At 39.7% G+C, this 22,420-nt stretch overlaps 1 protein-coding gene across 23 annotated transcripts in view; it reads right to left on the reverse strand.

The window, feature by feature from the left end:
• HUWE1 (HECT, UBA and WWE domain containing E3 ubiquitin protein ligase 1) overlaps positions 1–22,420 on the reverse strand; it is a 216,804-nt gene that overhangs the window by 155,902 nt on the left and 38,482 nt on the right. For 18 of the 23 annotated variants that reach the window (XM_064278345.1, XM_064278346.1, XM_064278349.1 and 15 more), the window contains 4 exons: positions 12,971–13,039; positions 3,729–3,827; positions 2,756–2,962; positions 1,289–1,441 (listed from right to left, as the gene is read on the reverse strand). In XM_064278345.1, coding sequence (XP_064134415.1) covers positions 1,289–1,441; positions 2,756–2,962; positions 3,729–3,827; positions 12,971–13,015 — 504 coding nt within the window. In that variant the 5' untranslated portion in view covers positions 13,016–13,039. Of the gene's footprint in view, positions 1–1,288; positions 1,442–2,755; positions 2,963–3,728; positions 3,828–7,205; positions 7,366–12,970; positions 13,040–22,420 lie in introns of all 23 variants that reach the window. The other 5 variants (XM_064278338.1, XM_064278340.1, XM_064278341.1 and 2 more) reach the window with 1 other exon arrangement.

A 22,420-nucleotide genomic window follows, 5' to 3' on the forward strand; every position in this document is an offset into this window, starting at 1 on the left:
TATGAGTTGGAATTGACTCGACGCCATCGGGTATCCAGAAAACCAAGAGCCACAAACCTTGCCAGCTACAAATAGTGACAACTTTTCTCTTCCAATATATACCCTGCATTGTTTTCTCTTGTACTAGTTAGGACTCTACCACAAATTTAAAAGGGAGAAATAATAGCTAGCATTTTTGTGTGACTTTTGAGTTCAATGGAAATGCTTTAGTTTCCCAACTATGACTTCTGGCAGACATGATTTATAAACTTATATACTTTTATAAATTTATATACTTTTCCTACTTTCAAAGAATTTATATTAGTATTTTATTAACGTGAATTTTATCAAATGCTTTTGAAGCATCAATTGAGATACTTTTTTCTTCCTTTTGACTGTTACTTGAAGATCCAATGTCAAACCGCCTTGCATTTTTAAATAACACGAGAAAATGTTTACAATGTGTTAAGAAAACAGGTTGCATGCTAGTGTATTCGTCTTCCCCAGTGTAAGAAGGGAATATGCTCACATTTTAAGGGAGGCTCCATCTGGATGACTTATAGATGATTAATACTTTTTTACACTTTTCTATATGTCCTAGAATTTTTCACAATACACATTACAATTTATCATACAAAAATGATTTTTAAGTAATCATGGCACATAAAATAGTCTAAAATTTGAGTTATATTAATGAGGGTTTTTTTTTTTTAAAGCCAGCCTTAACATTTTTCTCCCAAGAATGCTTTCCAGCAATGGCAGCCTCTCTCAAACCCAAGTATGTGTAGTCAGTATGCCTCTAGGAACACTGGACAATAATTTGGTCGAGTTGAACTATTATATGAGAGCTTTTGCCTTTCACTACGATCACAAACATCAAAAACTAATTAATGAGCACACCACTTTAGTTCCAAAACAACTCTGAAGTAGATATTCTAAATTCACAGATGAGAAAACTGTTACCAGAACTAGTAAGCCAGGGCCAGTCAAATCCAGATCTTTCTATTACACTAAACCTCCATTCCTTGTAGAATCTGATTCTGAAGATTCTTTCCAGAAGAGAGCTTGCCATTTTTTAATAAAAGAGCAGACTTGCAGATTTTTGAGCAGAGATTCATGAAATCCCTCAAAGTTATTTTATAATAACTGAAAATACTCCACAGGTTCTCTGGAACTTAGCTAAGTGGGATCCAATACTTCTACTCAATTAGGTCAGTAAAGTTAACTTGGGGGAGTTCAATCCATTTTTGACAGTATAAGAAGCACCTGTCAAAAAAGGAACCAATTTTTGTGCCCTTTCACTCCTCACCTCTGCCAAATGTTGCAGCCGGGTTAGCAGTGGGGTTCTCTTGTCAGATCCAAGGCGTGTGATATAGTTTGATCTTTTGCTGAATACATACAGAAGGTTAAGCACAGCCAGCACCACTTGCATATCAGAGGAAGCCAATAAAGTTGTCAAATGCTACAGGAAGAAAAAAGACAAGTTCGTGGTATCAGGCACACTTGGGCTTGGAAATATAAACACAAATGTAATAATGTATTTGTCAACATTTATAACACTTTCAAGAAATTTAGTCAAAACAATACAAAAACATTTATAAATATCTGAGCACCTACGACATGTAAAACCTTGTCCCCAAGGAGCTTATAAATCTGGCACCCTGTCAGAAAGTACAATAAAAATAAAAAATGTAAACAGCAGTTCAAAACTGCACAGGAAGGAACAGATTACAAAAGAGACAAATATGATATATGTATGTGGAGCTCAAGAATTTAAGAATTTTAAGTCTCTTTCAGACTATAAAGAATGAGGTAAAGATAATTTCACGCTCCTTCTGTATACTTCACGACAAATACAAACTTGAAATTAACCAAAACACAGGGTCCTTTATATAAAACCTAAAAATATCGACAACAGCTGTTGGTATTTATGTAAACTATGACTACTGCATCACAGTGTATGCTCATAAGTTACCTGGGAGTGATATTCATGTTTTTTTAATACAATTAAAATTCAAGCAGTTTGGTCAGAGTTAAAATCAATATGTAATTTAACTGGAAACAAATCCAGGAATTTCTAGTTGCTGATTATCCTGAAGGCCATGGACTTCCTTTCACAGCGAATCGATGACCCACTTAAAGCTCTGTCTGCTAGATCTTTAGTTCAGTTATTCCACTACTTTTACCAAATCATTTTCTTTCTACTTGTTTATTCTGATTGTTTTTTTACTGAAGACTTAGGAAAATTGACACATTAACTTCAGGACACCTAATAGTGATTAAAAAAAAAAAAAACCAAAGTTAGGCTAAGAGTAAAGAGTTTTTCTCTTTAGTTATTTTTGACCAATTTAAAAGCTCACTGATTCCTGTGCTCACTTTACTCTTTAAGTACACATAGGATGTATTTATATATATTTTGGAAAGGATGGGGGAGAAGGGAGACTGAAAAGCGGCACACTAAGACTTTTCAGGAGAGTAGTGTACATTAATGTGTCAAGGAAATCAAACCATTTCTAATAGTTTATAAGTAACACCTGAGACAAAAATCAATTCCTGCAAACTCCCTGGAACACCTCAATGCATGTATTATACCTCTCATTCATTTCCTGAATCTTAAAAGGCAGGCTGAAGATGACAGTAAAGAGCCTTCCCAACAGCCCTGTGAAGGGTATTATCTATAGCTAAAGAACATCCTACCATTGTCTATGACACGACAGAAATAACAATTTCCTTATATTCTAGTTAAAAACAGATCATGTGCTTCAATTTTCCCTACCTCTATGGAACTGTACAGATGCCGGGAAAAGCTGTACTCAATGAGCAAAGCTGTGAAGTTCAACACAGCCAAGAGAAGCATTTTCAGCTGTTCTCTTTCTGGCCTATCACACACGAGCATCCAGGACATATTCTCCACTGTCTGTCCAGCGTCCGCCAGAATTCCATCGAAGCGGTCCAACAAGTCCACCCAGTGATATAACTCGCACTGGAGAGGGGAGGAGAAAGGAAGATATAAGAATAAGGTAAAAGTACTGTGCAGGTGCTTTGTGACTACGCTTTGTTGCAACAGACAGCTAGGCATGACACCTAGAGAAGCTCACTTCCCACTTTTGCTTCCCTTCAACTCCCAACCGGTACGAAACCCATGCAAAAAAGTAACACTCTGAGCTATGTGTGCCTGAATTCACTGTTACATCTGTCAAGGTAACATGTGCTAACACCAGTAGATGCCACAAAACCTCTAGCTAGATCCTCAAAGAAGGAATTCTGGCTACATTCTGAAGTCTACAAACATTCCCATCAGGACTCATTTTATCAGAAAAGTTCATCTTTCTTTAGTCACCTGAAGAAAATTCTTTTAAACTAAAAGTTAAAATCCAAGAGTATCTCATACTGCCAGTCAAACTAATGGAATTCTGTGGTTCAGATTCTCTGCCATCATTTGTGCAAGCATTCCCCATCTGCAGCGGGCATAATTTTCCTTTCTTATTTTTATTCTTTCAAAATTTCCTTGGCAACCATTCACAGGCTAAAAGTCATTGGTCTAGAGGTGTGCCAGGTATATACAAGATACGTATTAAGTCACTGCTGAATGAGTCTACCCCAGTGTGGTTTCTCTTTCCATATCATAGCATACAAAATGCTGTACTAGTCTGGTGAGTTCTGTCTTTTGGGAACGGAGTTATAGGAGAAATTAGTAATTCTAATAGGTCTTAATTTCTCTGACCACCCTCTAATGAGGGTTCACGTACCTTTCCAATGTTCCATGTTTTGATCTGTTGTAGTTCCAAGAGAAGTTGCTCATCATTACAAGCTTTGAGTTTGTCTATTAAGGCTCTGCAGTCTGCAGGCTGGGAAAAACAAAAAGGTATTCACAAAGGGTGTTCTGGGCTATGAAACAGGCATAAAGAGGGAGAATGGGAAAAGAAGCAAGGGCAAGTAATGGGGGCTGGGACAGAGAAGCCTTCTACCAACGGATGGCTAGGAGAAGTGATTACACTTGCTCTTTAAGTCTGTAAAAACAGTATGGTATCCTGGCAATAGGCCTGGATTTGAAATCAAACAATTTTAGGCTCAGTTTTTAGCTTTATGCTTACTAATAAGCTATTTTATCATGAGTAAGCCCAACCTCTCAGCCAGTTTTCTTACCAGGAAAATAGAGCTAATAGCTCCCTCAGAGATGTGAACCACATCTCTGTTTACGAAACACACATAAACTACTTATCCCACAAAATGGGAGCTTAAATATGAAGAGGCAACATACTATTACAAACAGCACAGGCTTTGAAATAAGGTACTCAGTATGCTGCCTCTTTGAATCTTAAGTATCCTCTTCTGCAAAAGGAAGTAACAACACCTTATATATCTAACAATGCTGTTGTGAGACTTAAACTGGGAAAAATGTATTTTCAACACCAAGAACAAAACATGGAATATGAGCTTAAAAAAAAAGATACATGGTTTTCTTTAAGCTAAGCCCCAGAACACTTTTCCCCTGTAGAATAAGCCTTGTTAATATCTACCTCATATTTCTATGGCAATTAAATATATGTAAAATCAATGACACAAAACCCTTCCATAAACCAGGACTGTACTTTTTCCTCCTCCCCTTGAAGCCATGAGAACAGGTTGAGGGAGAGATAGTAAAGCAGTAGAATCAGATACCATGGGAGTCTAAACTACCTGCTCATACATTTTACAAAGGTTTTCTGGACCTACTTGGGGCCTAGTATCATATATACCACTTCAGTTTCTAATGGAGGGCAGCTATGCAAATCCAATTTTATGATTCTGTGCGTTAGATAACACCGAGTTCATGGTGAATATTTAGGTCCTATAATTGCTTGGTGTCCCATAATCAGACATTCAGTCTTTACCAAGGTCTAGCAGTAAGCCAAGAGCTGTATTTTTGAATACAGGACAGTTGTTGGCAGAGTACAGCATGACCAAAACTCTAGGGGTCTTAACTGTGATTATCCTAATGGGGCTTACCAGAAGCACCATGTAGCATCTTTGGTTGACACCTAAGTAAGACACTTGGGTCTAGTAGGTCATAATGCCCAAGTGGTAGGGCAACTTGCATCATAGCCTAGACCTCTCACAGAACCTTTTCTAGATCTAAACCTCACTAACACTGTAAGCTTTAGCAGTTACTCATTAAACAGGTCAAAGCAAAATGCTCAAATGTGACACATGTTGGCTCTAAAATCCAAAGAGGCACACCATACATTGCTCCCCTTTCTTCATGTTGTGTGGTGCAAGGTACAGCAACTTATCTTACTTTAGGAGGCATATCCCAACATTCCCAAGATCTTTGGGACCGTAGAAACTTTCCTGATGTGTCAGGCCCTCAAACTTTCACAGGGTTATCCCTGACTCTCTAGTCCACATATGTCTAAGGCATCTGAAGTGCTTGCTTACTAGGTCCAGTTAGCACAATGTCATCAATTTAACGCATCAGTGTGATGTTCTTTGTTTTATCAAGACTATCAAGGTCCCTCTGAACCTTGCAATTTATCGGAAAATATAGCAGGGACAACAGTATGCCTTTATTGTCTTGTCTCTGCTACATAAACAGAAACTGTGCTTTTCCTTACTCATAGTAAGTATCTGCCAGTTCAATAGCTGTATACCAATTCCCAGGATTTGTATTAATATGTTCCAATAAACATATTAAACCTAGAGGAAAAAATCCTTGGCACAGCTGCTGATACACAAAGCGATCAATAATAATAGCCTTTCTTAAAAATATTATCTAGTATATGCACACCCATGTTTATTGCAGCTCTGTTTACAATAGCAAAAAGCTGGAAGCTACCAAGGTGTCCATCAACGGATGAATGGGTAAATAAATTGTGGTATATTCACACAATGGAATACTACGCATCGATAAAGAACAGTGGCGAATCTGTGAAACATTTCATAACATGGAGGAACCTGGAAGGCATTATGCTGAGCGAAATGAGTCAGAGGCAAAAGGACAAATATTGTATAAGACCACTATTATAAGATCTTGAGAAATAGTAAACCTGAGAAGAACACATACTTTTGTGGTTACGAGGGGGGGAGGGAGGGAGAGGGTTTTATATTTATCAATCAGTAGATAAGAACTGCTTTAGGTGAAGGGAAAGACAACACTCAATACATGGAAGGTCAGCTCAATTGGACTGGACCAAAAGGAAAGAAGTTTCCAGGATAAAATGAAGGCTTCAAAGGTCAGCGGAGCAAGGGCGGGGGTTTGGGGAACATGGTTTAAGGGGACTTCTAAGTCAATTGGCAAAATAATTCTATTATGAAAACATTCTGCATCCCACTTTGAAATGTGGCGTCTGGGGTCTTAAATGCTAACAAGCGGCCATCTAAGATGCATCAATTGGTCTCAACCCACCTGGAGCAAAGGAGAATGAAGAACACCAAGGTCACACGACAACTAAGAGCCCAAGAGACAGAAAGGGCCACATGAACCAGAGACCTACATCATCCTGAGACCAGAAGAACTAGATGGTGCCCGGCCACAATCGATGACTGCCCTGACAGGGAGCACAACAGAGAACCCCTCAGGGAGCAGGAGATCAGTGGGATGCAGACCCCAAATTCTCATAAAAAGACCAGACTTAATGGTCTGACTGAGACTAGAGGAATCCCGGCGGCCATGCTCCCCAAACCTTCTGTTGGCACAGGACGGAACCATCCCCGAAGACAACTCATCAGACATGAAAGGGACTGGACAGTGGGTGGGAGAGAGATGCTGATGAAGAGTGAGCTAATTGTATCAGGTGAACACTTGAGATTGTGTTGGCATCTCCTGCCTGGAGGGAGGATGGGAGGATATAGAGAGTGGGAAGCTGGCAAAATTGTCACGAAAGGAGAGACTGGATGGGCTGACTCATTAGGGGGAGAGCAAGTGGGAGTACGGAGTAAGATGTATGTAAACTTATATGTGACAGACTGACGTGATTCGTAAACGTTCACTTGAAGCTCAATAAAAGTTAATAAAATATATATATATATATATATATATATATAATCTAGTTTTTTTTTTTTTTTTAGTACTGACCAGTGTGGGGAACTGGGCATTCTCATATGCTGTGAAGGCAAAGAGGCACCCTCAAGCATTTAAAAATATAAATAGTCAATGATCCTAAAAATTCCACTTCTAGGAGTTTATCCTAAGTAATTTGTAGTTGTTGATGATAGGTACCCTCTCATAGTGACCCTATCTATGTTACCATATCAGCATGAAACATTGCCCGGTCCTGTGACATTCTCACAATCATTTCTATGTTTTAGCTCATTGTTGCAGGCACTGTGTCAATCCATCTCCTTGAAGGTCTTCCTTTCTCTGATCGTCTATTTTACCAAGCATGATGTCCTCTTCCAGGGTATCTCCTGATAACATGAGCAAAGTAAGTGAGATAAATTTTCACCATCCTCGCTTCTAAGAAGCATTCTGGCTGAATCTTTCTGGAAGTTTACTGGCTCTGTTCTTTTGTGAAATGTCCTATGCCATTTTGTCATTAGGATGGTCATCTCTCCTACTGATTTAGATACTAAAAATATTAACTGCATCAAGTTACAAATATTTCCTCCTGCTTACCATGTACTTTTTTATTTTGAATATAGTATTTGACATTTTCATATATAATTTAATAATCTTTTCCATTACGGATTTTTTCCTTTGCTTTAATGCTTGAAAGGGCCATCCCCACCTAAAACCATGTAAATATTCACCTATATTTTCTTTTATTTCTCCCATAATTTATTTCTTCTTTAAACATTTCACTGTTAATTCATATAGATTTCAATACATAACAGCCTCCCTACCCTTTGAAAGTCAAACAATTACTGTAGCCACTGTTCTTAACTAATACTGTCCTTCCCCACCAACTTATAATTCCTCTATTATCGTATATTAAGTTCTTGTACATATGTACACTAGGATCTATTTCTGGGTTCTCTATTCTCTTATCAGTAGAATTTTCACAGTGATGCCACTGTTTGAATTTGTGTAGTATTTTAGGCAACTTTTTTGTTTTTTAATTTTATTTGAATATACCAGTTCAACAGTTTCTACATGTATAATTCAGTGACACCAATTACATTCTTCAAGTTGTGCAAACATTCTCATCCTCCTTTTCTGAGTTGTTACTCACCCATTAACATAAACTTGCTGCCCCTTAAGGTTCCTGTCTAATCTTTCAAGTTGCTGTTGTCAATTTGATCCCATATACAGTTCTTAGAAGAGTATAAAGCTCAAAAGAGACTTTTTTTTTTTTACTGTTGTTAGGTGCTGTCAAGTCACTTCCAACTCATAGCGACCCCTATGTACAACAGAACAAAACACTGCTCAGTCCTGTGCCATCCTCGCAATTGTTATGTTTGAGCCCACTGTTGCAGCCACTGTGTCAATCTATCTTGTTGAGAGTCTTCCTGTTTTTCACTGACCCTCTACCTTAACAAGCATAATGTCTGTCTCCAGGGACTGGACCCTCCTGATAGTATGTCCGAAGTACGTGAGACAAAGTCTCCCCATCCTCGCTTCCATGGAGCACTCTGGCTGTACTTCTTCCATGACAGACTTGTTCATTCTTCTGGCAGTCCGTGGTATATTCAATATTCTTTGCCAACACCAGAACTCAAAGCATCAATTCTTCAGTTTTTCTTATCCCTTGTCCAACTTTTGCATTCATATGAGGCAACTGAAAATATCATGGCTTGGGTCAGGCACACCTTAGTCCTCAAACTGACATCTCTGCTTTTCAACACTTTAAAAATCTTCAATTTCCTCATCTTTGGCATTAGTGGTTGGTGCATATATTTGAATAACAGTCGTATTAACTGTTCTTCATTGTAGGCGTATGGGTATTATCCTATCACTGACAGCATTGTACTTCAGAATAGATGGTGAAATGTTCTTTCTGATGATTAATGTGATGCCACTTCTCTTCAATTTGTCATTCCTGCCATAGTAGACCATATGACTGTCCGATTCAAAATGGCCGATACTGGTCCATTACAGCTTTTTAGGGGTTCATTCAGCCTCCAAGGCTCCTGAGAGTCTGAAGTACATGAGAATTTGATATTCTGTTCTGGATTTTCCCCCTTTTGATCAGGATTCATCTACAGAATCTTTGATCAAAATGTTCAGTAATGGTAGCCGGGCACCATTCAGTTGTTCTAGTATCATGGCAAAGGAGGCAGTTGTTCATGGAGGCAATTAGCCATACATTCTATTTCCTCCTTCTATTCCTAACTCTTTCTTCCACTGTTGCTCCAAAAGAAGGGAGAGAAATTGTATCTTTGATGGCTGCTTGCAAGCTTTAAAGATCCCAGGAACTACACAACCAGCTAGGAGGCAGAGAACAGAATCACTAAACACGTTACTGAGCCAATTACACTTAAATGTCCCATGAAACTGTGACCCTAAACCTCTAAACCCAGGAACCAAATCTCATAAGGTGTTTGCTTGAACATAAGTAGCCTCAGCAGCTGCTATTTTTTTGTTATTGTCATTGTAAATATATCTATCACACAACTTTTTACAGGTGTACAACTTATTGATAGCACTTACAATAACTTGCTGTACGTCCCCCTACTGCAGTGTCATATATTGTAGTGCCTGCAAGCACAGCTGGGAAGAGGCGGACCTGATGCAAGAACTATACCCTTGAGTGTTCCTGAGCCTGATCGTAACCTGTTAATTCCCTAATAAATCCCATAATCGTGAGTATGGTCTGAGTCCAGTGTGGCCACTGCAATAAATTATCGAATCCAGCAGAAAAGTATAGAGTGCTGTGGGAGGGACAGTTGGTGTCAGAACTGGTAAACATGGTGGAGAGAGGAGGCCTCATAGGACTCAGCCTTGGGCTGCTGGTCTTAGTTCTCCACCCCCGTGGTGAAGTTAGAGGTCAGACACCGCCCCCAAGTTGTTTTTACACGTACCCTTATTCAATGCAATTTTTCTATCACCCTAAACTGAACTCAGTACTTCATAAGCAATAATCCACCTCTTTTGCCCTCCTTCCCTCCCTTGGTAACCACTAATCAACTTTGGTCTCTATATATTTACCTTTTCTTGTCTTTTTATATAAGTGAGGTCATACCATATTTGTCCTTTTGTGATTAACTTATTTCACTCAGCATAATTCAAGCTCCATCCATACTGCAGCATGCATCAAGACTTCATTTCTCCTACTGGTTGAGTAGTATTCCATTGTATGTATGTACAATATTTTGTTTATCCATTCATCTGTTGATGGTCATTTAGGTTGTTTCCACCTTTTGGCTACTGTGAATAGCGCGGCAATGAACACTGGTGTACAAGTCTCTGAGTCTTGAGTTTTTTGGGTATACACCTAGGAGTGGAATTGCTGGGTCACACAGGAGTTCTATTTTCAGTTTTTTTGAGGAACTGTCACACTATTTTCCATAACAGCTGTACCACTCTGTATTCCTGCTAGCAACGAATAAGGGTTCCAATTATTCCACATCCTCACCAACGTTTTTTTCTGCCTTTTTTTTTATCTTAGCCATCCTAGTGGGAGTGAGATGGTATCTCATTGTGGTTTTGATTAGCATTTCTCTCATGACTAATGACGCTGAGCATCTTTTCATGTGTTTGGCAGCCACCTAAATGTCCTCTTTGGTGAAATGTTAGCTTGTCTTTTTACTTTTTTGGTAAAGTCTTTTGATAAACAACAGTTTTTAATTTCTGTGAGGTCTCACAGAAATTTTTGCTGTTTGTGCTTTTGTCATTTTATTAGATAATCCATTGTTTAAAGCTAGGCCCTGTATTTTCTTCTAAGAATTGTATACATTTGATTTGCATACTTAGGACCTTAATCTACTTGTGTAGGGTGGGGGGCATGGATCCTGTTTGCTTTTTCTGCATGTGAAATTCAATTTTCCCAACACCATTTATTTTAGAGACTCTTCTATTCCCATCAAATGGACTTAGCACCCTTGTGAAAAATCAGTTGACCATACATGTGAGGGTTTATTTCTGGACTCTCAGTTCTATTCCATTGGTTTTTGTGTCTACTGTTATACCAGTACCAGGCTGTTTTGATTACTGTAGCTGTAGAATATATTTTAAAATCAAGGAAGTGTGAGTTATACTTTGTTCTTCTCTTTGAATATTACTTTAGCTATTTGGAGCCTTTTGCCATTCCATATAAAGTTGAGGGTTGGTTTTTCCATTTCTGTAAAGAAGGCTGTTGGGATTTTGATCAGGATTGCACTGAATCTATAGATCGCTTTGGGAAGTATTGACATCTTAACAGTATTAACTCTTCCAATCCATGAACATGGAACATCTTTCCATTGGAAGTTTTCTTCTTGCTCTTCATTTTCTAAAGATACCTGACTACATAACTCAAAACTTCTAGATGTGAAAATACATCAAAAATAAAAATCAGTAATGAGGTCACTCCTGAGGTTCACCCTTCAGCCAAAGATTGAACTGGCCCATGGAACGAAACAAGACTAAAGGGACGTGCACCAGCCCTGGGGCAGGGACTGGAAGGCAGGAGGAAACAGGAAAGCTGGAACCCAGGGTTGAGAAGGGAGAGTGTTGACATGTCGTGGGGCTGTTAACCAATGTCACAGAACAATATGTGTACTAACTGTTTGATGAGAAAATAGTTTTTCTGTAAACCTTCATCTAAAAAAAGTATAATAAAAAAAATGAAAATGAAAGTATCTGCAATAGATATGAAAAATGAATATACTTAGTATGTCTGGCAGTCAATAAGAAACACGGTGACATTGCAATAGCAAAAAGTAGGGCACAAGCAAACAAGTGATAGAAGGCCAATAAACTTGAAAAATATATGTATTAATGCAATGAAAATTAGGACAGTGAAATATTTTTTTCTCAGCTAATTATTTTTAATGTTTTTTCAAGTATTAAATTAACAAAAATTTAAAAGATAATCCGTAATGCTGCAAAGGTATGGGAAGACAATACCTCTCAGGCTCATTACTGGGAATGTTAGTGCTTTGCTTGAAGCCACAGGCCTGTGTTCCTGGAAAGCAGCTGATTGGCACAAACAGTTAAGCACTAACTACTAACCAAAAGGTTGGCAGGTTCGAACCCACCCAGAGGCACCTCAGAAGACAGGCCTGGCAATCTGTGTCTGAAAAGTCATAGCCTTGAAAACCATATGGAGCAGTTCTACTCTGCACACATGGGGCACCAACTAACAACAACATGTTCCTGGATTAGTCCCTGGCTGGTACAAACAGCTAATATGCTCGTCTGCTAACTGAAATGTTGAAGTTTGAGTCCACTCAGGGGTGCCTTGGAAGAAGCCCCGGCAACCAGCTTCCAAAAACTCAGTCATTGAAAACCCTATGGAGCACAGTGTTACTCTTAAATACACGGGGTCACCATGAGTTGGAATAAAAATGCAACAATAATGTCCCTTAACCTCAGAACACAGTCAATCTAGCTGATGGAATACTGGATGGAATCTGGGATCTCTACTGTTAACACTGACTGACATGGCCAGGCAATAAACAATGTCCAGGTTAAGCTGAATTGTATGATTAAGAATTAGTAATAAATGTAAATCACTGACCTCACAAAAAAAATTGGTAAGAAAGATGTTACCCCTTCCATTTTCTAGAAAAGAAAACTGAGAAAAGCCCCACAACTATGGTAAGAATTTGATACCACATCTGCTCTTTTTATTATACCTTACTGCCATTTATCCATAGGAATAGCAGCCTGAGAGTCTACTTCGGGTACAGATACCTACAAAGAACTGTTTAGGGTTCACTTTCCATGGTTTAGTTGTTCACCTTCCATCGGCATTCACTTTCTTAATCAAGGGAAGTTCAAGAGAAAATTTGACTGTTTGAAGACAAGTTGCTGTTTTACTGTACTTTGTATATATGAGAAATGGTGTATTTGGAAGATCAGTATGGTTGAACTGATCACAAGAATCATTTCTGAAATTAAGACTGGTGGAACAAAATTCTGGATACTTACAGCCTCAGTAGGTGTCTTTTTCAGTTTAGTTCTGTCTACTTTCATGTTTTCGATTTTCTGCTTTATGATCTGAAAAGAGAATCCCAAAAGAAAAACTCAAAATTACAATTTTTTATCTCTACATGCTCTGACATAGACAATATACAGTGAAAAGTACAAAAAATGCTTAAAGTAAAAACTCTAAAGATATGATGCCATGCCAATTCAAGAGGCACAGCTTTGAGGCAGGAAAGGGTACAGAATCTGTTAAGATAACTGGCGCATATGCGTATGTTGCACAAGCCCACTACCAAATTAAGCCAAAATTACAATGCCCCTACCCCTTTTAAACAAACAATACAAATTCTTAACTGAAAACAAATGAGTTCAGTGTTTTTATAAAACACCTCAGGATGGAAAAATTCATCATAGCACTGTAGTTTTCTAGAAAAGTTAGCAATTCCACTTCTAGGGATTTATCCAGGCAAAATTGTAACAATGTACACAAACCTATAACCACAAGAATCCGTATCGCATGACCATTGGTAACAGTGAAAAATCAAAAAGGACCAAATACACAAAGTAGATAAATTGTGGTTTTTTTTTTTTTTTACAAATTGAAGGTTTATGGCATTGAAGGTTCGTGGCAACCCTGTGTCAAACAAGTCTATCGACGCCATTTTTCCAGCAGTATGTACTCTCTTTGTGTCTCTGTGTCACACTTTGTAATTCTCTTAAACATTCCAAACTTTATTACATATGGTGATCTGTGATCAGTGATCTTTGATGTTACTGTTTTTGTTAATTGTTTTTGGGGCACCATTAACCATGCCCATATAAGACGGTGAACTAAATAAATGTTGTATGTGTTCGGACTGCTCCACTAACTAGCTATTCCGTCTCTCTCCCTCCCTCTCTTTGCACCTATCTCCTGAGAGAGGACAATATTGAAATTAGGCCAGTTAATAACCCTACAATGGCCTCTGAGTGTTCAAGTTAAAGGAAGAATCACAGGTCTCTCACTTTAAATCAAAAGCTAGAAACGATTAAGCTTAGTGAGGAAGGCATGTTGAAAGCCGAGATAGGCCAAAAGCTAGGCCTCTTGCGCCAAATAGTTAGCCGAGTTGCAAATGCAAAGGAAAAGATCTTGAAGGAAATTAAGTAGTTCTACTCCAGTGAACACATGAACAATAAGAAACCAAAACGGTCTTATTTGCTGATATGGAGAAAGTTTTAGTGGTCTAGATAGAAGATCAAACCAGCAACAACATTCCCTTAAGCCAAAGCCTAATCCACAGCAAGGCCCCAACTCTCTTCAATTCTATGAAGTCTGAGAGGGGTGAGGAAGCTGCAGAAGAAAAGCCTGAAGCTAGAAGAGGTTGGTTCATGAAGTTTAAGGAAAGAAGCCATCTCCAAAACATAAAAGTGCAAGGTGAAGCAGCAAGAGCTGATGTGGAAGCTGTAGCAGGTTACCCAGAAGGTCTAGCTGAGATAATCAGTAAAGATGGCTACACTAAACAACAGATTTTTAACGCTGACAAAATCGCCTTGTATTAGATGCCATCTAGGACTTTCATAGCTAGAGAGAAGTCAATGCCTGGCTTCAAAACTTCAATGTACAGGCTGACTCTGTTGTTAGGGGCTAATGCAGTTGAAGCCAATGGTAATTTACCATTCTAAAAAATACTATAGCCCTTAAGAATTATCTACTCTGCCTATGCTCTATAAATGGAACAACAAAGCCTGGATGACAGTGTGTCTTTTCACAACATGATGTACTGAATATTTTAAGCCCACTGTTGAGACCTACTGCTCAGAAGAAAAGATCCCTTTCAAAAATTACTGCTCACTGACAATGCACCTGGTCACCCAAGAGCTCCAACGGAGATGTACATGGAGATTAATTTTGTTTTCATGCCTACTAACACAACATCCATTCTGCAGCCCATGAATCAAGGATTAATTTTGATTTTCAACCTTATTATTTAAGAAGTACATTTTGTAAGGCTATAGCTGCCACAGATAGTGATTCCTCTGATGGACCTGGACAAAGTAAACTGAAAACTTTCCAGGAAGACTTCACCATTATAGATGCTAGTAAGAACATTCGTGATTCATGCAAGGAGGTCAACATATCAATGTTAGTTTTTTTGCCTTGAAATGTGAGGGGGCAGAGCTAAGATGGTGGCTTAGTCACACCAAAGATCCAAAAAAAAAACAAGCAAAACAGAAGCCAATAACAATCCGGGAACCCTGAACATCTAAAAAGAAAGTTTAAGAACTGAACCAGACACCAAATGGAAGTAATAAGGAAAGAAGTGAAAGAGGAGTGACACAGAACGGAAGAGCTCAGCCAGCCATCCCGGCCCACCATAGTTAACTTAAGACAAAGCCAGCAGTGACCTTGGGTGAAGAAAACAGCAAGGGAATTTCACAACTTGCCCAAAAGGAACAGAGAACCTCTATAAACACACATGGAAAGAAGCAGAGACAGGGAGAGTGCCAGATCCAGAACCTGAGATACTTAGGAGTGGCGGCCCTTGACCACAGGGATGAGTGGCGTGCACGAGGCGGTGGACCTGCAGAGTGACAGTGGGAGCTCTCCTACCCAACTGGTCCCCGGTGGCCCCCCTTCCTTGCACTCGAGAAAGGACAAGTCCTGCTTACTGGCTGCAGCGGATACAAGATGCCCTAACACACACATACCCTAGCCAGAGGAATGTACTCCCCCTCAACCCATCCTCCTGATCAGAGGTGGCAGAGGGTCCCGTACCCCAGCCGCCTTGCCTGACTGGAAGACCGTAACACAAGCCTATCCTTTTTCCCCCTACCCCATCCAACCCCATCCGCCACCACCCCTTGCCGACCCAATGAGTGAGGATAGGCACAGCCCTGTGCATGTGCACATCCACTATCTACTTCTCCCCAAGGGCCTTGTGGAGCACAGCAGCGGCAGGACAGCGAGAAAGTTCACCCACCTCTCCCTCCTGCTTCCCCCGTCCTACACAAATATCTCTGAGTGCATGTCCGCGAGGCACAACTCCATCCCTTAACCCACTGAGGGAGGGGCGGAAGAGCCATGACTGCAACCCTTCCTCCCTCCCTCACCTGACTGACAGGAAGCAACATCACTGTGCACACATACACCAGGCTCAACTCCATCCCTGAACCCGCCCAGCAAGGGACAGAGAAGCTATGACTATATGCACATCTCCCCCCAGGCCCTTTCCTCCTGCCTCTGCCCAGCGCAGGGCAGAATAAGAGTGTGCACATACTTACCTGCTGCAGTTTCCTCCCTCTTCCTGCCACTGACAGATACAGCGAGACTGAGCCAACACCTGTCTGCTGTTCCTTCCTCCCTCCCCCTGCCCAGAAGAAGGTGGAGGTAGAGCAACTGTATGAACGTCTGCCCACCGCCTCTCCTCTACCACCCACAGCCCCCCAACGACAAAGAGGTGATGAGCACACCCCCACTTACCCACCACACCCACATCAGCTGCTCCACCTGCACCGAGAGCACCATTCCCTGCTCCTAAGCCACCAAACCGAAGACAGATGAAGGCTAAAGCCCAATGAACCCACGATCAGCTGCCCCACAAGATCAGTAAACAGAGACCTGTGCTCGCTCCCACACCCACCCACCACTTCACCCAAAAACAGGTAAGGAGTGCTCCAGCACAGCCAGTCCAGCGACCAGAGCACCACTCCAGTCACGCCTGCCAGGAATCACCCAAATGAAACAAAACAGGACCCAGCAAACAATTATACAAATAAAAAATAAATACAAAAATCCCTTAATGTCCAGAGACAACAGCAAGCCACCTAAAGAAGCAGGGCAAGATGGCCCCAGCAAGTAATCATAATAGAAACCCAGAAATCTTTCCTGAAGAAAAGTAATGGAGCTTCCTGATAAGGAATTCAAAAGGCTTATGTATAGGGTCCTCAAAGGAATCCAGGAAAACACAGACAAAACAGTAGACAAATTCAGGAAAACAATACAAGAACAAAATGAGAAAATAGACAATTGGAAATGATACAGGAATGGCAACTAGAAATCCAGAAACTTAACAACAAAATTGCAGAAACTGACAACTCAATTGAAAGTCACAGAAGTAGAACTGAAACAATGGAAGACAGCATCAGTGGAATAGAAGACCAATCCCGTAACACTAATCTGTTCAAAGGAAAAAAGAAAAATGAAGAAAGCCTAAGAGTTATGTGGGACACCATCAAGAGGAATAACTTACACGTGATCAGAATCCCAGAAGGGAAGGAATAAACAAAAAGCTCAGACAGAATTGTTGAAAAATTTGCTGACACAAAACTTCCCTAACATCATGAAAGACAAGAAGATAACCACACGAGAAGCACAATGAATACCATACACGATAGATCCCAACAGAAGAACACCAAGACATACCAAAATCAAACTTTCCAAAACCGAAGACAGAACTTAGATTTAGAACTAACATATGGAGCAGAAGTCAAGGTGATATCAAGAAATAAATTACTGCTTTAAACTTAGGAGAATAAATTTCAGGGTAACCACAAAGAAAGTCAATGAACCTACTCATCAAAATATAAAAGAAGAAAATCATAGAGATTCAGTACACACAAAGCCAAAAAGGAAATAAAAAGACAAGCTACAATTAAAAAAAAAACTCATCACAAAAAATAAAGTGGAATGAAGACGCCATCAACACTACACACACACACAAAAAAAGCATAAGAAAATGACAGCAATAAACCTGTACCTATCTATAATCACACTGAATGTAACTGGCCTAAATGCACCAGTAAAGAGATGGAGAATGGCAGAATGGATTAAAAAAACATGACCCATCAATATGCTTTTTCCAAGAGACATACCTTAGACACAAAGATACAAATAAACTAAAACTTAATGGAAAAGATATATATCAAGCAAACAATAAACAAAAAAGAGCAGGAGTGGAAATATTAATCCCTAACAAAATAGATTTTAAAGCAAAATCCACTTAAAAAAAAGACTTTTATGTAATGATTAAAGGATCTATCCACCAAGAGGACATAACCATAATATATACACACCCAATGACAGAGCTACGAAATATTTAAAATGAACTCTAACAGCGCTTAAAAGTGAAACAGACACTTCCACAATAATACTAAGAGACTTTAACACACCATTCTCAGTGAAGGACAGAATTAGAAAGAAACTCATGAAAGACACAGAAGATCTAAATACCACAATCAACTAACTCGACCTCACAGACATACAGACCACATCACCCAAAAGCAGCAAAGTACACGTTCTTCTCCAATGCTCATGGATCATTCTCCAGAATAGGCCACTTTCAGGCCACAAAGCAAGCCTCAACCAATTCAAAAACATCAAAATAATACAAAGCATCTTCTTTGATCATAACACTATAAAAGGAGAATCCAACAACAGGAAAACAAGGGGAAAAAATCTAATAAATGGAAACTAAATACCACCTTGTTTAAAAACTACTGGGTAACAGAAGAAATCATGGGTGAAATTAAAAAATTCCTAGAATCAAATGAGAATAAAAACACATTATACCAAATCCTTTGGGACCCAACAAAAGCAGTGTTCAGGGGATGTGGGCCCAGATGGTGGAGCAGTCAGACGCTTCTGGTGAACCCTCTTACAACAAAGACCCGAAAAAACAACTGAAGTGATTATATTTATGAAAAGCCAGAAGCCCTGTACATCAAAGGCAAAGCTAGAAAACAGACTGAGTGGCAGGGGGAGGGAGAGACGGTTCAGAAGCAGAGGGGAGTTGCCAGACCTGAATCACTGGGAACCCTCAGGCACTATTCCCAGGAGCCCTGCTGCAGGGAGGCTGTTGGTAGCCTTCGGGCCGCAGTTTCCTCAGGGAGAAAAAGCCAGTTGCACAGCACACTCACACCGCTGGAACCAGAGAAGAATGGCGCTCTCAGCAAAAGGTAAGTACTTGCGTATATTTTACCAAACTCCCAGCCCCCAAGCTGGCTTCAGTGGCTGTCCATTTCCCTAGGCCTGCAAAACCCTGGTGGCATAGTGGTTAAGTGCCAAGGCTGCTAACCAAAGGGTCAGCAGTTCAAATTCGCCAGGCGCTCCTTGGAAACTCTATGGGGCAGATCTACTCTGTCCTATAGGGTAGCTATGAGTCGGAATTGACTCGACAGCACTGGGTTGGGGCTGGGTGATAGGACCTGTTGTCCACACTGAACCATTCTCCCGGCCTTGGAGAAGGAATAAATTCACAATTGGGGCAAAGATAATCTGCAAGCTCCAGTAACCCAGGGAGCTCAGGACAACAGCAGCTCCTGTCCAAGCCACTTGGACTTTGAATACATTTCCTCCCTGCATGGACCTTTGTAGGCCTATTTTCAGGAGATTAGGCCCTTGCTGGCAGACTGCAACTGTTTAAGCTGTGCAGTGGAGAGGTGGGTATTAGACGTTTGACACCGCTTTGTCATTTAAAACAGGGTCCTTACATACGTACAGAAGGGGCCTAAGGACTGGCAGCTTGACTCAGGTCACCCAGCCACCTGTGACAGGGGTCCAAGGATAACTGGTACTTCCTAGTCCTTACAAACAAAAGCATCAGGTGCCCAAGGTGCATCTGCAAAATGCACACCATTGTGCACTCTAGGGAACAGGGGCGCACTTTCCTCACAAATACTGGGGGGACGGTTGTCAGCACCCTGCCTTGTTCAGAACGTGACCCCTTGCTGCAACCAGATACGAGTACCTACACCAATCACCCCTGCCCCTCTAAGACTGTAGGGCAGAGCCTGAACCACACACTTGATGAACAACTACATGGACACCTGAGCTGAATTCACACAAGAAAAGTGAATGGGCTCCTAGACTGATATACCTGGTAACAGCTCTAGCCATCTGGTGACAGGGTGTTAGAGCTTCAAAGACGAAAATAATCAAGCTAGCTCACTCAAGTAACCTATTTGGATGTACCAAAACAAAGCAAGAACCTAGGATATAGTAAACAAACATAAACTAATACAATAACCTATAGATGGCTCAGACAATAGTCAATATCAAATCACATAAAGAAGCAAAACAAGATCACTTCAACAAACTCTCAGAACAAAGAATCAAGGGATCTTCTGGATGAAGGTGCATTCTTGGAATTAGCAGATGCAGAATACAAAAGATTAATATACAGAACTCTTCAAGACATCAGGAAGGAGATCAGGCAATACACAGAAGAAGCCAAGGAACACACAGATAAAGCAGTTGAAGAAATTAAAAAGGTTATTAAGAACATAATGAAAAACTTCATAAGCTGCAAGAATCCACAGAGAGCAGCAATCACAAATTCAGAAGATTAACAATAAAATTACAGAATTAGACAACACAACAGAAAGTCAGAGGAGCAGAACTGAACAAGCATAAGGCAGAAATGTTGAGACTGAAGATAAAGCACTTGGCACCAATATATTTGAAGAAAAATCAGATATAAGAATTTAAAAAAAAACAAAGCCTAAGAGTCATCTGGGGCTCTATCAAGAGAAATAACTTACGAGTGATTGGAGTACCAGAACAGGGATGGGTAACAGAAAATATAGACAGAATTGCTGAAGATTTGTTTGCAGAAAACCCTCCGATACCGTGACAAATGAGAAGATATCTATCCTACCCCACATACAACAAAGTCACCAAAACATAACCAAACTTGCCAAAACCAAAGATAAAGAGAGAATTTTAAGAGTGGCTAGGGATAAACGAAAAGTCACCTACAAAGGAGAGTCAGTAAGAATAAGCTCGGACTACTCAGCAGAGACCATGCAGGCCAGAAGGCACTGGAATGACTTATATAAAGCATTGAAGGAAAATAATTCGCAGCCAAGAATCACATATCCAGCAAAATTGTCTCTCAAATACGTAGGCAAAATTAGGACATTTCCAGATAAACAGAAGTTTAGGGAATTCGCACAAACCAAACCTACAAGAAATACTAACGGGAATTCTCTGGTAAGAAAATCAATAATGTCAGATATCAACCCAGATACAGAAATCACAAAAATAAATCAAGATTAAAAAATGCTGAAAACAGGGCAACAGCAATGTCATTATGTAAAATAAGACAACATTAAAACAATAAAAAGGGACTAAGAAATTTAGTCATAGATCTTTCACAGGGAGAAGAAGTCAAGGCAATACAAAGAAATTAAAGTTAAGTTTTAACTTAGAAAAATAAGGGTACATATTAAGGTAACCACAAAGGAGACTACCAATCCTACTCATCAAAATAAAATACAAGAAAATAATAGAGACTCAGCAGAAATAAAATCAGCTACAATGAATACAAGCAAAAGACAATATATAAACTACTCAGAACAAAAACCAAAGTGGGAAAAAGAAAACTGTCAACACACACACACAAAAGACATCAAAATGACAGCACTAAACTCATAACTATCCATAATTATGCTGAATGCAAATAGACTAAATGCACTGATAAAGAGAGAGAGTGTGGCAGAATGGACTAAAAAAATACTACCCTCTATATGCTGCCTACAAGAGACACACCATAGACTCAGAGACACAAACAAACTCAAAGAATGGAAAAAATATATATCAAGTAAACAACACTCAAAAAAAGAGCAGGAGTGGCAATATTAATTTCTGACAACACAGACTTTAAAGTTAAATCCACTACAAATGATAAGGACACTACACAGTGACTAAAGGGACAATACACTAGGAGGATATAACCATATTAAATATTTAGGCACCCAATGACAGGGCTGCAAGATACATAAAACAAACTCTATCAGCACTGAAAAGTGAGATAGACAACTCCACAATAATAGTACGAGACTTCAACACACCACTTTCGGTGAAGGACAGGACACCCAGAAAGCAGCTCAATAAAGACACGGAAGATCTAAAGGCCACAATCAACCAACTTGACCTCATAGGCATATACAGAACACTCCACCCAACAGCAGCCAAGTATACCTTCTTTTCTAGTGCACATGGAACATTCTCTAGAAAAGACCACATATTAGGTCATAAAGCAAGCCTTAACAGAATCCAAAACATTGAAATATTACAAAACATCTTCTCTGACCATAAGGCCATAAAAGTAGAAATCAATAACAGAAAAAGCAGGGAAAAGAAATCAAACACGTGGAATCTGAACAATACCCTGCTCAAAAAAGACTGGGTTATAGAAGACATCAAGGATGGAATGAAGAAATTCATAGAATCCTATGATAACGAAAACACTTCCTCCTATCAGAACCTTTGGGGCACAGCGAAAGCGGTGCTCAGAGGTCAATTTATATCAATAAATGCACACATACTCAAAGAAGAAAGGACCAAAATCCAAGAATTATCCCTACAACTTGAACAAATAGACAGCAACAAAAGAAACCCTCAGGCACCAGAAGAAAGCAAATAATAAAAATTAGAGCAGAATTAAATGAAACAGAGAACAGAAAAACAACTGA

Source organism: Loxodonta africana, chromosome X (assembly GCF_030014295.1).
Source record: "Loxodonta africana isolate mLoxAfr1 chromosome X, mLoxAfr1.hap2, whole genome shotgun sequence".
In the NCBI taxonomy this organism is placed as follows: Eukaryota; Metazoa; Chordata; class Mammalia; order Proboscidea; family Elephantidae; genus Loxodonta; species Loxodonta africana.